The 16,492-nt window shown below is 31.3% G+C and overlaps 1 protein-coding gene across 1 annotated transcript in view; it reads right to left on the bottom strand.

Moving 5' to 3' along the window:
- LOC142330157 (transducin beta-like protein 3) overlaps positions 1 to 16,492 on the bottom strand; it is a 47,496-nt gene that overhangs the window by 2,296 nt on the left and 28,708 nt on the right. Inside the window, exons 10-13 of the mRNA XM_075375265.1 lie at positions 16,291 to 16,412; positions 13,100 to 13,258; positions 8,614 to 8,779; positions 6,595 to 6,819 (exon numbers count right to left, since the gene is read on the bottom strand). Of these exons, the coding sequence (XP_075231380.1) occupies positions 6,595 to 6,819; positions 8,614 to 8,779; positions 13,100 to 13,258; positions 16,291 to 16,412 (672 nt within the window). The remainder of the gene's footprint in view (positions 1 to 6,594; positions 6,820 to 8,613; positions 8,780 to 13,099; positions 13,259 to 16,290; positions 16,413 to 16,492) is intronic.

Here is a 16,492-nt window from a genome sequence, read left to right as displayed (position 1 = left end):
CAGCTTTTGGGGATAAATATCTGAGCCAGTCAAATGTTTTTTTCTGGTTCAATAAATTAAAAGCTGGCTGCGAATCAGTTAACAATGATCCTGGTCTGGCAAGCCTTCCATTTTGAAAACCAATGAAAACATTGTGAAAGTTTGAGATTTAGTGCGCTCTAACCATAGTCTTACAATTAGGGAGATGACTGATTATCTGAATTTAAGATTCTATATGGTTCAGTCAGTTTTAACTGAAGATTTGAACATGTGTCGATTGTTCGTGAAATTCATTTTGAAATTGTCAGACCAGCAGCAACAACTCAGACTTGAAGTATCCCAAGAATTGATTAACTGGGCTGAAACCGACCTAGATTTGTTAAATAGGGCAATAACAGGCAACAAATCATGGGTAATGGGTATGACCCAGAAACAAAGGCATAATTATTGCAGTGGAAGAGTCCAAGTTTGCCATGGCTGAAAAAAGCAGGACAAAGTCAGTCGAGTTTGACGACAATGTTGGTGGTTTTCTTTGATTCTATGGTTATCATGGATCATGAATTTGCACTTAGGGATTATAAAAGTACCTTCATGAAATATTAAGGTAAGATATATTCTATCTCAATATTAGGTACTAGGTGGATGATTTATTTAACAGAATTTCAATATAATGTAACAGTACAGTAAAATAATAAGAATCTTAAAAAAAATTGATTTCAGTAAAATAAATTATATGTATGTATTAAAATAGTCCACTTGCTATTCTGCTAAAATATCAACTCAAATTATATTATTTATGAAAGATACCAAAATAGTTTATATAAAAGTGTTCACACAAACACACACACACACACGAGTATTTATTATTTAGAGCCTATTTTATTATAAGCGCAACAGAATACCAGTCTTAACACATTCACGACATAGTGCGCCCGTAGGGGTACACGAGTTTTTTTATAAATGACATTGTGTACCTGTAAGGGTGCACTCAGCCCATTAGTAAAATGCATTGTGCGCCCAACAGGGTACATGTTTACAAGGCCTCTTAAGGCATTTATTTTTAGTCTGACTATACTGTAGGTGTTTAAAATATAAACATATCTAATATGCAGTTGTATGATTTTAAACACCTACAGCCACACTAAAAATAAATGCTATACGGGGCCTGTGAAACACACAACTACATATTAGCAGTGCCATGAAAATAACTATATAATACAAGTTTACAAATAACTATTTTATTCAGGTAATATTACATTCAGGTGTCTGGGCAACTAGTGGTGTTCCTCGTGGCAGGCTCAGAGAAATAAGAGAGGTTGTGTACCTGTGCGGGTGCACGACACCCAGGAGTTATATGTACAAAGGCGCGTCTACAACTGACAGGGTACAGGCATAAAAAGTGAAAAAAAACAAACATATGATTAGAGTTCTAGTTCTTTGAAATTGTTTCATGTATTTGTCACCAAATATAAACTAAAAAATTAAAAAGAGAATTTCTGGATATTTGTAAGTATACGAGTAAATAACTATGGCAAATAAAAAACCTATGTACTTTGGCAGCTGTTGTAAATGTGTTAAAGAATATGATTGAGACTGATTCAAATATGTGGGCTAGTTTTAAAAAATACATTCACATCACTAGCAAATAAAAACTTATGAAGAAATTATTAAATTTATTTTTGCAACATAACCAGAAAAGATAAGTTTCGCAATAGTTTCTACACTTATCCACAATTAGACATTTAAACCCTTAGAAACCTACTTTGAAGTGATTTGTGTGCTGACCAACCTGAAACTGATGAACATATAAAGTTATGGTGGAAAAAGTAAATGTAAATATCTAGGTTCTAGATTGATATCACTATGCCAGTTAGCTGGAACTGATATTGATAATACTATTTGAAATCTTAATTGTTAGCTGAATTATATGACAGCCTATCATTTTGTAAAGAAAATTTAGTTTTTTACATTTGGATCAAAAATGGATGTGCGCATGCAGTCAAGGGCTCCATTTCCTATGTATGGATTGATTAAATTTATTTTCTCATACAAGGGATAATCAAATTTAATCAGTGATTTTGCTATTCAACGGAGCAAGCAGTTCCAAGCTGGATGGCAAAGTGGGGTTGTTAATGCTTGGTGTGTTAGAGAGGGGGAATCAGCTTGGTTAGCTCCGCTGCTCTGTTATGTCAGTACAGCCATGAGTGAGCAAGAGGTTCCATCATCTGTTGCACAACATTTAATCAAGTTTTTAACTAATTAAGGCGTTAACAGAGAAATTTTAACTCATTTAAAGGTACAGTTTAGAGATACTACACTGTCCCAGAACCAAGTGTATATGTGGGCCAGACAATCTAATGGTGGGTGAGAAAGTGTAGAAAACAAAAGTCATGATCAACACCCAAGGTCAAGTCTCACAGCTGATAACATCCGTGCTGTTCGAGAGCTTATCAAAGGTGATTACTGGTTTACTGTCGAAGAAATTGCATCAGAAGAGGGTACCAGCTATGGGAGAGCTCAATCCATTATCATTGATCATCTCAGCTTTAAAAAAAATTAGTGCTTCACGGGTTCTGAGGTTCTTGACCAAAAATCAAAAACAGGTCAGGCTGTAGATCTGTGAGAGACTTCTGAATCGATTTTGGCAAGAAGGGGAAGATTTTTTGAGGTGCATTATCATGTGATGAGACATCATTATACTATGGAGTCAAAAATGGCGAAGGAAGGATGAGGGCTGCCCAGTGAAGGCTAAAACCCACTTGTTAGCCAGAAAAGTTCTTGCAATGTTTTTTTTTGACTCAACAGGAGTTTTACTCATAGATTTTCTGCACAATCAATGAATGGTGAATGTGGCTTACTATTGCCAGCTGCTACAGTCAACAATAGCCACCTACCGAAACAAAAGATGGGGTACGCCAATTAGAGATGTCATCCTTCTCCATGACAACGCCAGTCCGCACACCATGGTTTTCACAAGGGATAAATTGGAAAAATGCACTAGGAAATCTTCAATCACCCTCCCTACAGTCCAGATTTGTTCCTCTGTGAATAACTTTTGTTTGCGCTCTTGAAAGAATCGCTTGGAGGAAAACGATTCAAAAACAATGAAGACGTCAAGGAGTGCATGCACAACTGGTTGACGACTCATCCTCAAACTTTTTATGAACAAGGCATATTCAAGCTCTCAAATCATTGGCAAAATTTTGTAAATCATGCAAGAGACTATGTAGAAAAATGATGAAGTTATGAATTGTGTATATTATTAAACAATAAATTTATATATAAACATTATTATTTATATTTGATTCACCCTAGTATAAGAAACTAAAATAAAAAAAATTATAATTTGGTTTATACTATGAGTATCCATAAAAGAATAATTTCTCATGAATATGTTTTATGTGATTTAAAATATGTCTGAAATTTAAACAGAAAACAATTGTTAAGGTAATCATCAATTTTTAAATGAAATGCGTTATTCATATTATGTCAAAATATCTATGATATGATTAAACATACAGGATGATCAATTTTATTGGAGCAATTTATTTTGGATTTGAAAAACTAAATATTATGATTTAAAGATGGCTTACGATGCAAAAGAGTGCATAGTTGTTCTGGTGTTCGCAGTTAGACATTTCATGAAATTGTTATATCATGCTACATAGCCAACAAACAAAGGCACAATCATTGGAGTGAAACCAAAAAAAGTATGACAAAGTTGGTCTAATGTGAAGAAAATGCTGGTAGTTTTTTTTTATTCTATGGATATTGTATTGTGCATCCTGAATTTGCACCTAGGAAGCAGACAGTCAACGAGGAATACTATAAAAGTCTCCCTCAGTGTTTGTATGAAAATGTGTAGAAGAAAGGGCATGCACTCTGGTTCTCCACCACAATGCACCGGTTCATCATGCATTCTCGATCATAGAATTTTTGGCCTATTTCCAAATTCCTGTGCTTCTGCAATCTCCCTATTCCCCTAATTTAGTTCCAGTTGACTTCTACCATTTCCTAAACTCAAATTTTTACTGAAAGGGAACCAATTTGACTTAATTGAAGACATCTGGGCAAGTACAGAGAGGTTTCTTACCACCCTTAAGAAAGAAAATTTCTGGGAATGCTTCCTCAAGTGGTAACTCTGTTGGAGTTAGTGTATACTGTCTGAAGGGAACTACTTTGAAGATCTTATTACAGTAGCCTGTAAGGACTGCCATTTTGAAATTACAAGCCCAGTCTTAAAATTTTGACACGAGTACATAAATATTTCATCATCCTGCTAATTTTTTTTATGCGAAATCTGTAATATATATTTTTATTTGAAACTTAGGTAAAGGTTTAACTTTTGTTATGAAAATTTTACTCTTCTACGCATTAGTATCCCAAATCAAACAAGAAGGTTATTTGCAAAAAGTTAAATAATTTATAAAACTTGGTCTGAATTTGCAGTGATAATACTAGTACTTTTTAAACAACCAATTTATTAATTAATTGTGTATTTGAAATATACGTCACTATATAATATAAAATTCTCAATACTTTTTTAAATAAAATGGATTTTGATGGATACATTTTAAAATAAGTAATAAAACCATCAAATATGATGAACACACACACACACACACACCCACCCACACACAGAGACACACACACCCACACCCACACCCACACACACCCCCACCCCCACCCCCACCTCCACACATCCCCACCCACACCCACACCCCCAAACCCCACCCCTCCACCACCCACATACACACACACACACCCCACACACACACACCCACACCCCCCCACACATGTTTCATGTTAAGGGATTTATTAGGTTTATGCTTCATTAATCAAAGTGCTTACAAAACATGAAAAATTCTAATACATTATGTTACTTATACCTTATATACAATTTCCAGTAGTGAAATTTGAATTCAATGAAGTAGATGGATGAATTACAGAGATGAGTGAGATTCATAAAAACAGGTAATTGGAATAGGTTAATGTGCTTAAATCAATGTTTTCTGGATGTATAAAGGTGTACAACTTGTTTACTATGAAAAGGCTTTTGGTGAGTGTACTATGGTCTCGTCATATTTAATTACTTGAAGAAAAGCACTTCTACAGGCAACAGCTCAGAATTTAGAATATTGGAATAGTGCATTATAATCAGTAATTAACTAAGGAAAAGTAATTAACTAAGGTAATCTACTTCTATAACAATTAAAATGGATCTGAGATATGTTTGCATTTGACATGTTTACTATTCAACAATTACTCAGAGGCTATAATACAAGCTCTAGATAAAGCAGCAGGTTTAACTAATTTATCTTCAGCTTCTAATCATAATAACCAGTATGTCAATGGCACAGCAGTATCAGCAATCTTGAGAATCTACAAGAATTACTTCACACTTGGGAAGATTATTCACATGTTTGGGCTCAGTATGAAATGAAAGAAAACAAAATTTGACATTTACAAAATTTATAGATAACAAAGCAAAAAGGTGTAATACTTGGACACATGAGTAATTAGATATATCATAAGATGAAAATATCTATTGAAATCCATTAATTGAAACATGGTATTTCCTTAAAAAAAAGAAGCTTCTTTTACTGTAACACAAAATATCCAATTAAGATTTTATACGCTGAAGTGTTCCATTCAGTTCTTTTTTACAGAATAGAAGATGTAGTACCTTTAGTTACAATATGTTTGGCAGCATTTTAAATGAGGCTATTAGAAGGAGGATGAAAATAACTTGAATAGAATATAACTTGGTGACTAAAAAGAATCTGATCAATGATATTAAGATGCTGAAATTTGAATAATTTGATCATGTTGTTCGGTATTTAAAATAGAATTTTCTTTTTTCTGGCTTTTCAGGTGAAAATTGAAGGAAGATGGAGTTGTTGAAGAGAGTAAGATAATATGACTCTGCAACTTGAGAAAGCAATTTGTATGTATATCTGTCCAATTATTTGTATGGCAGTAGATAGGATGAAAACTGTTACATGAACTGTTACCCTTTAAGAGAAGACAGCACAATAAAATTAATATGGAGAACAGAAACAACAGTTAAGTATATGTGGAACGCATAAGGTAGAAATAATTATCAAAAGAATGAGAGAAGAAAATGGTTTCAATGTAAGAGATTGGGTAGTCAAAAAAGTGGAAAGGAAAGGTTCCTAATTTATGTTGAATTGCTTTAGTAATGAACATTGGGTATTATAAAGGACAATGTAAAATGAAGAGAGTTAACTCACATCAAAGATGAATCAAGACTAAAAATATATGAACTGCAACAATTGTTAATTTCAAATGTTGTTGAGAAGCTTTGTCAAGATTAAGCATTACATACAAATTAATGGTTTAAAATATTTGTTTAGAGCTGTTCAATTTCTACATTTAATGGTAAATCTATTAAATTTAATTAGTACCTAATTTATTTAAACAATTTATCTAATTTAATTTACCTAGTATCCTAGATAATGAAATAAACATTTACTGAGAACTTAAACTAACTGCTAACAATTACTATCCTCTAATACACAGTTTCATATCACAACTTCATTCATTTGGCTAACCAAAGATTAAAGATTGAAGTACATCATACATATTACTTACCATTAACAATTTTTAATACTGTGGCAGGATGATCTAATGTTAAAGCTAATTTCAGTGCAGGTAATAATTTTTTGTTATGAATTAAATTAGATAATTCCTGTTCTTGTAAAATATATTCTTGTCTTTTATTGGTAGCTTCAGTTTTGGTTTCTTCTGTTACATCTTTCCATATTAATAATTTTGAATCAGAACCACCTGTTACTAGTTCACTCTCATCTTGTGAAACTAAATAAAATACACAGTATATTATCTCAAAGGAATAAAATCGATACAGAAAAATTTCAAATATTAATACAGCATTCATCCAACAACATTTCAAATATCAGAATGAAATAGTAAATAGTATGTGCTTAAAAAAATTTGATATTTATGAGTAAATAATCAACTTTGTTACACTATGGAGCATCACAGACAGATGACAAGTCATTCAACAGTGTATAGAGAAACATTCTGTGATTCTGTATTAAGATTGTTTTGAAATACTACTTTGGTTGTAAAAAATGGGCAGCTTGCACACATCAAGTTTTTAGGAAAAGTATGTGCAATATATTAAAAGGTACTTTTACTTTAGGAGTGAACAAATGTTAATTCAAGATTAATAGTGGTCACATCATTTGGATAACTTGTGTAATTTGCATGTATTAATATTCGAGTAGTAATATGTCTGGGATCAGAACAAGTCAAGGTAATCCTTATATGTGATTTCAATCTGCAGGGTCATTATGAATTTAATTATCAGGTTCCTGATAATTAATACCAGAAATAAAATTTCTACCTTAAATTATTCCACCTGAAGTTTTGAGAAACCTGGTGATCGAAAGGTGTTGAAAGTTAGGTTTACAAAAAAATTATCGAAAGACTACAAAACAATCGTAAAAAAGTACATCAGATCAAGAGCAAGATAAAAGAACTTTTCTGAGAATACACAATTTGTGAATCAGGAATTAATCCCTTCAATATGACTGATTACTATACAATTTCTAAGAGAAAATTCTACACAAATGATTAGTTATGGTGTAACCATGATTGGCTCTTAAATCACAACAAATGGTTTTTTAAGAAATACAGTATACTGTTCTTGACAGCATGTAAAGCCCAGATATTTATAGATCTCAACGTGCACCAGAGATTTATCACATTTTGAATTTGTCTAAAAAACAAAAAAGTTCTAAAAAAAAGTTGAAGGAAGCTTTGGTAGGTTAAAGCAGAAAATAATGAAAGGTAATCAGAATCAATGGTGGGTACTTCTTGATGAGTTTCAAGAAAAAAATTTCCTAGTCATAACAGAAACTCAGGTACCATTTAATGTTTGCACAAGCAAAACATTATATTAGAAGTCACAAAAAAAGAAATATGACACATTTAAACAACTGATAATTTTATATGTAAATAAATTAAGCTAAAATACTCATTGATTTTTTATTCATTAGTTAAAATAAATCCTGCCTATTTTGAATGTTTATAAAATTTCTTCACTACATAGAAAAAATAAACTATATTTGTAAAATATTTTTAAAAACCATGAGGTTCACTATTATAATACAAAAAAGGAAAAAAAATATATCTTTATTTTAGACTGGATCACTTGATTTAATCACAACATAAGAAAAATTTTAGAATGGGTAATTCTGATTCTAAATGACTTGACTTGACTGATTGACTGACTTTATATAAAAATATCTTTATCAATCTGTAAATCAAAAGAGATTTGTATCCTACACCTATACCAATTTCATTATCAGGTAATAGATGTTAATCGAATTACTAAAATCTTGAATCAGTAGTAATTAGGATTTGTTATTAAATAAAGCAGAATCAAAATTATTTTAAACAATAGGTCAAATTGAAATCCAAAGCTAAGTTAATGATAAAAATAAAAAAACTAAAATAATGGTGAGAAAATGTTGCAGTGGAGAAGGTATTTAAAAAGAATTGGTAGATTGCGAGCTGAGTTCCTTGATTCATTGTATAGTGCAATAAGTTGAATACAAAACAAGTGGCAATATAAAAAAAACATACCTGATAATGCCCATATTTTTCCATCATGTTCATCAAACGTAGCAACACATTCACTAGTTTTTATACACCAAAGCTTTACAAGACCATCACCCCCTGTGCTAGCAATCTGTAGTCCTCTAGTAAGGAATTCTGCACGAAGTACAGATGAATCATGGCCTTCAAAAGTCTAAAGAAAACAATCATAAGTTATTAAACAAAAATATTAAGATAAATAATTCATTTAGAGCAGTGTAATATCAATAAAAAGAAAGACAAAAAGTATCATCAATGGTAGCACGAATGTAAGACATCAAGGGCAGATTGGCATAAGCACGTCTGGAAAAAAAAAGAAGAAATTGCTAATAATAAATATATAAAACAAAACAGGATTGCGCCAAGGAAATGGGTTCTCACTGCTACTATTCAACTGTACTTTGGAAATGGTAATGAGGAAATAGCTCAAAAAATGCCCCAAAAATAAAAATAGGCAAAAAAATCAAAACAAACTGCCTTGGTTTCTCTGATGTCTTGGCACTGCTAGCAAATGACGTCGATGAAGCTAAAAGACATATTAGAACTTCAAAATATTGCAAATAAAATTAGCCTCAAATATCATTTGAAAAGACAAAAGTTACTGCCCAAAAACCAACACAATTAAAAGAAGTAAACATAAACAGTAATAAAGTAAAAATAGTGACTTGATTTAAAAACCTCGGAGAAATAATAACAAATAACCTAAATGAAAAACTTCAATCCAAACATGAACAAACAAACTAGCTAAAGTACAAATATTAACCTAGTACATCTACAGTGAAAAAGTCTATCCATAAATGCAAAAATAAGACACTACAACAGTTATAAAACTGGAAGCCATGTATTCAGCAGAAACACTCTTTGATCTGAATGAACAATCTAAGACCAGAAAACTGAAAGAAGAATTGAAAGAAGAACCTACGTCAACAAAAAGTACTAGAAAGACGGGCAGTGGTGGATCTTGCATAACAAAGTCGTGTTCGAAGAGTTAGAATCCATCACTGATACCATGCATAAGGGAAGACTAGGATTTTTTGGCCACATCATGACAATGCAAGATTCGAGATTCTGAAACAGGTGGTACAGTTCAATCTCTACTTGATAAACACCAAGTCAGGATGCAGATGGATCAAAGAAATAAGAGAGGATCTGAAGGAAATTGGCCTTACACCAAAAGACATTCCAGATAAGATAAAATTAAATGAAAAAATCAAGAACAAAAACACTTGCTTCACATCCACAACAAAGAAAAAAACTCAAAACTCAATGAAGATTTTCAACACCAGACCGGGCAAGGAGATCAGAACGTATGTAAAGTACTGGGAGGACCATAAGGTTTGAACAGTCCCTTCGAAGGGACTTTGATAATGGACTGATTAAAGTGGCCATAAAAGATGAAAAAAAAAATAAAAAAAATATACATAAATAAAGGGATTACAAAGAAGAAATTAATAAAATATTTATGTTGTGTAAAATTATATGGTGATGAAATATGAATAATAGAAAGCCAGAAACACAAATGAAAAATAAAAAGTTTTTTTGCTATTGGAGAATTCTGAAAAGGTTGATTCATAACATACAAAATGTAAATTATTTAAGAGAATGATGAAATTAATGACTCCCATGATTTATGATTTGGCGATAGTCTGACTAAAACTTATTTTTAATTTGAAAAAAAAATTTAAAAACCAATCCCTACATCATTAATTTATTAAACATGAACCACTTAACTATAAATGCAAACTTATGTGTTAAATCCTATAACACATCACGAAAATTAAAAAAAATATCACTATGATTTTATATTAAATAATGTATTTTAACACAAAATATTATTCTGGTGTGGATAGAAATAGCATTCAAGATACTGAAGTATAATGAGTTTATTCAGTAACGTAAGTTACAAATTAAAATAATGAATACATTTTTTATGCAAAAATGCAAATGCCCAACTATCAAGACACTTCTTTGTATATTAACCCAGTTTTAAAACAGTAACATTTAGGTTTAAAAATCTATACCAACTGATTGGCTATCACAAAATTTAACCCAATTAAGATTATTTTATAATAACAAAATCACTTTGAAAGAAAGATATCATTACTTAAAGATATCGTGCCTAATGTAAATAGGCGCGATATAGAAAACGCCACTCTCACCTCCACCTCCACAGACAATGGAATTCATAATGTTATAGTTAAAATCGGAAGTATAACTGTGTCCAATATCTATAAATTGCCAGCTGTATCATGGCCAACGTCAGTAATCCAAATACAACCTCATCCTGCGGTCTACTTGGGTGATTTTAATAGCCACCATGAGCAATGGAAGTATAAAGATTGTGATGCGAACGGTGAGGCTCTAGTGAGATGGGCTGATGATGAGAATCTTAGTCTTGTCTTTGATGCTAAAGACCGATTTACTTTTAAATCAGCGGCTTGGAGGCGGGAGTATAACCCGGATCTATGTTTCACCTCAACTGACAGCAAAGGTCGGCCGCCGAAGAGTTCTCTGCGACTTTCCCCACAGCCAGCACCGTCCAGTTATTATTAAGGCAGGTAGCCGAATTTCTCTTGTGACCTCTGTACCCTGCCCTAGATGGAACTTCAAAAAGGCTAATTGGGAAAATTTTTCTAGGGATCTGGATAAATGCCTAGGCTGGATACCACTAATCAGCAAAAACTGTAGCAGATTTATTGGAGCAGTAACAAGTACCGCTAAGAAGTGCATCCCTAGAGGGTTTCGCAGAGAATATATCCCAGGGTGGTCCCAAAATAGCAAAGTTCTCTACCGAAGATTCCTCAAGACGGGCGATCAAGAGGTGGCAGACGAGCTTCTCCATAGCCTTGATGCTGCAAGACTACAGAAATGATCAGAAATGGTGGGAAGCTTGACTTTCAGGCCTCGAGTCGTCTTGCATGGACTTTGCTAAGAAAATTAGGAAGCGGATCTCCTATTCCACCCCCGAACCTGCGCCGTATGAATGCTCTTGTAAGACAGTACAAGAAGATTATGGACAATCAAAACCTGCCAATACATGAGGACACTGAGGATGCCAATCGTGGTCACCTTTGGTCTAGAAGGCCACCTATCAAAACAGCAATTGCTGCCACAGAGGACAGATTTGACCTAACTGACGCCTGGCGTCGAGAATGGACCACAAAGCAGAATAACCAAATTCCATGTATTACTCAAAGGCCGCTGGGTTTTGGCTTGCCATATAAGACATGGTCAACGCTAAACAGAATACGGACTCAGCAAGGTAGGTGCATCTATTTCCTGTATAAATGGGGTAAAACACCAACGCCTCTTTGTGAGTGTGGTGAACATCAAACTATTAGACACATCACAGAAGTTTGCCCTAGGACAGCTTATGAAGGGAATCCTGAAGATTTCCTGATGGCGACTCCAGAATCGATAGCATATATTAGTTTGTTAAATCTTTGTTTATAATGTTGACTGTAATTGGTGTTATGTTTTAGTGACATGCGCTAAATAAATAAATTACTTAAAAACACATAATTACTATCATGAAACTAGCATCATAAAATCTATAGCGGTTGAAAATGAATATGATACTACTTTAATTAATAATATTTAAAAAAACAACTATCGAAACACAATAACAAAATATCTACCTACAACCAGTATATAATAAGACACAAAATAGTAAAAAAATATATACATAAAGTATTTATATACTAATATTATCATTGAAAATATTACTAAAACTTACAATAAAGAAATATTTAAATCAGCATACAGACTTAATAACACATAATAAAATATTATTAAAAAAAAGTAAATAAAATAAAAAATCTGTATGGAATTTATAAAACTAAACGCAATGATTGTGAGGATGTACATTAATAGAGGAAAAATAAATAGATCGTTTGAAACTTCATTTCTTGAGTATTACAGAAATTACAAAAATAATAAATTAGGTTTATCTAATGTGGCAGATCATTTAATAAACAATAAACATTCTATTTCTGATATTATAACAAATTTAGAAATTAATAAAGATTACATAAAATTAATATATTATATATATATATTTGTAAAAATATTACATATATAAATACAAACAAAATTTCAGTTTGATAAACTATCAGTTTTATTTACTTTTAAAAATGTCCAATACCTTTCTTTCCTCTTTTAACAGAAAATTATCATTTATTTTATGATTTAAAATGAAAATTTAGAGTTTATAAATTTGTTAATTTTCTTAATTTTGGATTTTATTGTTATTGATTTCTTTTACCTTTTTTTTTTTTTTTGAGTGAAGATTAATCCCTTTGTTTTACTTATCTTATTCCTAGAAATAAAACAAGATCTATTAAAATTTTACAGGTTGAACAAAAAATCGTTTGAGTGGTCAAGTAGGTGTAATTTTTAAACCAATAAAATAAAACAGTAATGTTTCACATAGTTCATGACAATAATAAATAAAGGGGAAAAAAGGAAAACTTACCTTTAGACAAGACAAATCAGACAGTGACCAGAGTTTAAGAGTACTATCAGCAGATGTAGTCAATACAACCTGATCAACTGGAGAAAATCTAACAGACCACACTCCTCTTCTGTGACCTCTAAGAACTCCTATCAGTGACAAATCATTGGCATTCCATATCTAAAAACATAAATTAAATAATGATTTTACTTACATTTTTAATCAGTGGAATATATATAATTATGTAATAGTTTCATGTACTTGAAATACAATGTCCTGCTCTGAGGCAGTATAAACTTGAACTGAAAATGAAAAAAATAAAAGAATGTTTTTACTGCAATTCATAGTAGGAATTTATTAACAGTCATATACTATAAGAAAAACATACCGTTGGTTAACTGATAACAAAAAAAAAAGAAGATATATTTTATTACATAAAGGCCAAAATAATCAAGAAATAATACTCAAAAGGGCTGGCTAGCTGCTGCTTTAACTATAAATACTCTACTAGGACTCAGAAAATTCATACCAATATGGAAGTGGGATATGAACTTGAAATGGTAGTGGAATTTTATAAATATAGTTTCAACATGCTCTGAAAAATTTCAAGGTAATAAATAAAAGTTTTCCATTAAGTGAGATAAGCCATTAATTGTTTTGTAGACACTAATGTACAACATAAATAATTTCTGATAAATCATGAATGCATATTGTCACTAAAATTTTAGCACTTTGTAACGTGACTATCATCTTATTTATACAAATATCAAATTATTCAGGAAAAAATTAATTCTACTATATTTTAAAAATTTCCAATGAGTAGCACATTTATTTATTACATCATTTAAAATACAAGGCGTGTTTTTTTTAAGTAAGAGCTGTTTACAATTTGCTGCCATTACATGCAGTGGAATTTGATGACGTTAGTGTAGCATGTTTATTTATATCAATGATTATCTGTTCACAACAGTATGTTAATGTTATTTGTGTTAGTTGTTGTCTATAATCTGGCTGAAATGAGTGCTAAAATAAATGATCCCACGAGTTGAGAAGTGGGATCAGTAATTCGTTATCTATTGGTGAAAAACAAATCTGCTGCTGATATTCATACAGTAATTGTCAATGTTTACGGACCCATTGTTATGTGTGAAAGTAAAGTTCGCCGATGGTGTCGTTTGTTTCGTGGAGGAAGAATGAATGTTCACAATGAAGAACGTAGTGGTCACCCGACTGTCATCACAGATGAATTGCCTGAAAATGTAAATCCAGAAATCCATGAAAATAGAAGGCTTCCTTTTGTTTCATGATTAGTAATTTACAACATTTTATCTGAAAAACTGGGTTACAGAAAATTGTGTTCCAGATGGGTACCAGAAATGTTGACAGAAACACACAAAGAAAAATTTTTTGCTGCAGCTCAAATAATTTTGAGACACTAAGAAAATGAAGGTGATAATTTGGAAACACGTGACTGGTGATGAAACGTGGATATCTTATTCAAATATTGAGACAAATCAGCAATTGATGTAATTGCGGCATTCATCATCCCAGAGGCCCAAAAAGTTTAGTGAAAAAGTTCAATGAAAAAGCTTACGGCTATGGTTTTTTTGGAATGCCAAAGGGATATTGCTGACTGAATTTCTTGAATGTGGAAAAACTGTTAATGCTGATATGTACTGTGAAGCGCTTACAAAACTTAGATGTTCGATTCGATACAAAAGGCATGGGAAGCTAACTGAGGATTTTGTTTCTCCACGATAATGCACGACCTCACATGGCAAACAAATTCACTAAACAATTGCGATGATTTCGTTGGGAAATCTTTGAACATCCGCCTTATAGTCCAGATCTTGCACTGCGAGATTATTACATTTTTCTCCACTTACAACAATGGTTGCATCACAGAAGTTTAAAGGTTATGAGGAATTGCAAAACAAAGTAATTAAATTATAGGTAGAAGAATTCTTCAGTAATGGAATAATGAAGCTGGTAAGCCAATATTAAAAATGTAATTGAGTGAATGGCAAATATGTAGAAAAATAGTATCTATATATGTAAGTTTATTTTGTTATAATAAAGTTTATTCGATTTCGCTTATTTCAACTTTTATATCAAAATGGCCCCCCTTACTTAAAAAGCAACATAAAATGAATTGAGTAATACAAAATAATGTGCTATAATTAGACACAAACAGACATCAAAGTATTTTTAGTGGATTTGCTATCATCAGACCCATAATTTTAAAACTCCATCTCTAAAATTAAAATTATAAAAGAGAACACTTTCTTTTGAGTCAAATAAACTAAAAAACATAATGTTATTATTCAATGGAAATTATTATCCTTGTATTTTTATGATTATCAGTAAAAGCAGCAGTAGTCTTACTTAAAATATCATTTTTAAATTGAATTTGTTCACTTACAATAAAATCTAAACTGGAAAACAGAATTATTATATTCAAAAGCTGTTGACAAAAACTTTTACTTAAAATCTAAAACTAGATGGCTATTTTGGTAGTAAAATAATCATCAGTAGACAGTGACGAAAAGTACTTATAAGTAAATAAATCTGATAAATAACTGAAAAAAAAAGAAATTATAATAATGAAAAATTTTAAATGACAACTGGACAGTACTTAGAAAACAATACAAAATGAAAATTTTTAAAAATGTTTCTTAGAAAGAGTAAAAAATGTAAATGTTATTTTTTAGGCAATCCCAATAGAAAGCATAAATTTGGCTTAAATCATCTAAACTTCTGAAACCTAAGCCTAAGCCTGGTCTCCTAACAATATAGGATCAATATTTAATAGCCATTTTAGATTATTAAAAATCTTTCTGTGAGAATGTTCAAATTCTTAAATTTTAAATTAAGATATTTTACAATATTAAGTAAAATATCTCAGCACAAATTATACACCTAACAAATGTCAGGGTTTTCAGTACAGCTAATTTATCAAAGTACAGCAATATGTGAACCCCTCATTTAAATAGAAAAGAAAGTAGTTTATGTGTATTTTATGTAACAGCCGAGTGTTTTAAGGATTAAAAAGCATGAAGATAAGAATAATTCTGTAGCATCACATCATTGGCAATCATATAAAAAGGTGTATAACTACAAACTTCCATATAAAGATTATCATAAAAACTTTTCTAAAAATAAAGAAAATGTACAACACAACATTTAATATTCAAAGAAGAAAATGAACTAACCTTGGCAGTCTTGTCAAAAGATGCAGTTGCAATGATTTTATCATTTGGTGAAACACAAACACCATTAATATCTTTATCATGAGCCAGCTCAGTATGTTTTACATTTAAAATATCTACATAATCTGAAATAATTTAACAAAACATAATTAATAATACTTGGAAAGGATAAAAAAAATTATAGAATAATTATAAAAAAAAGTTA

Source organism: Lycorma delicatula, chromosome 9 (genome assembly GCF_047948215.1).
Source record: "Lycorma delicatula isolate Av1 chromosome 9, ASM4794821v1, whole genome shotgun sequence".
Classification (NCBI taxonomy): domain Eukaryota; kingdom Metazoa; phylum Arthropoda; class Insecta; order Hemiptera; family Fulgoridae; genus Lycorma; species Lycorma delicatula.
This window is presented reverse-complemented; position numbering and strand designations above follow the sequence as displayed.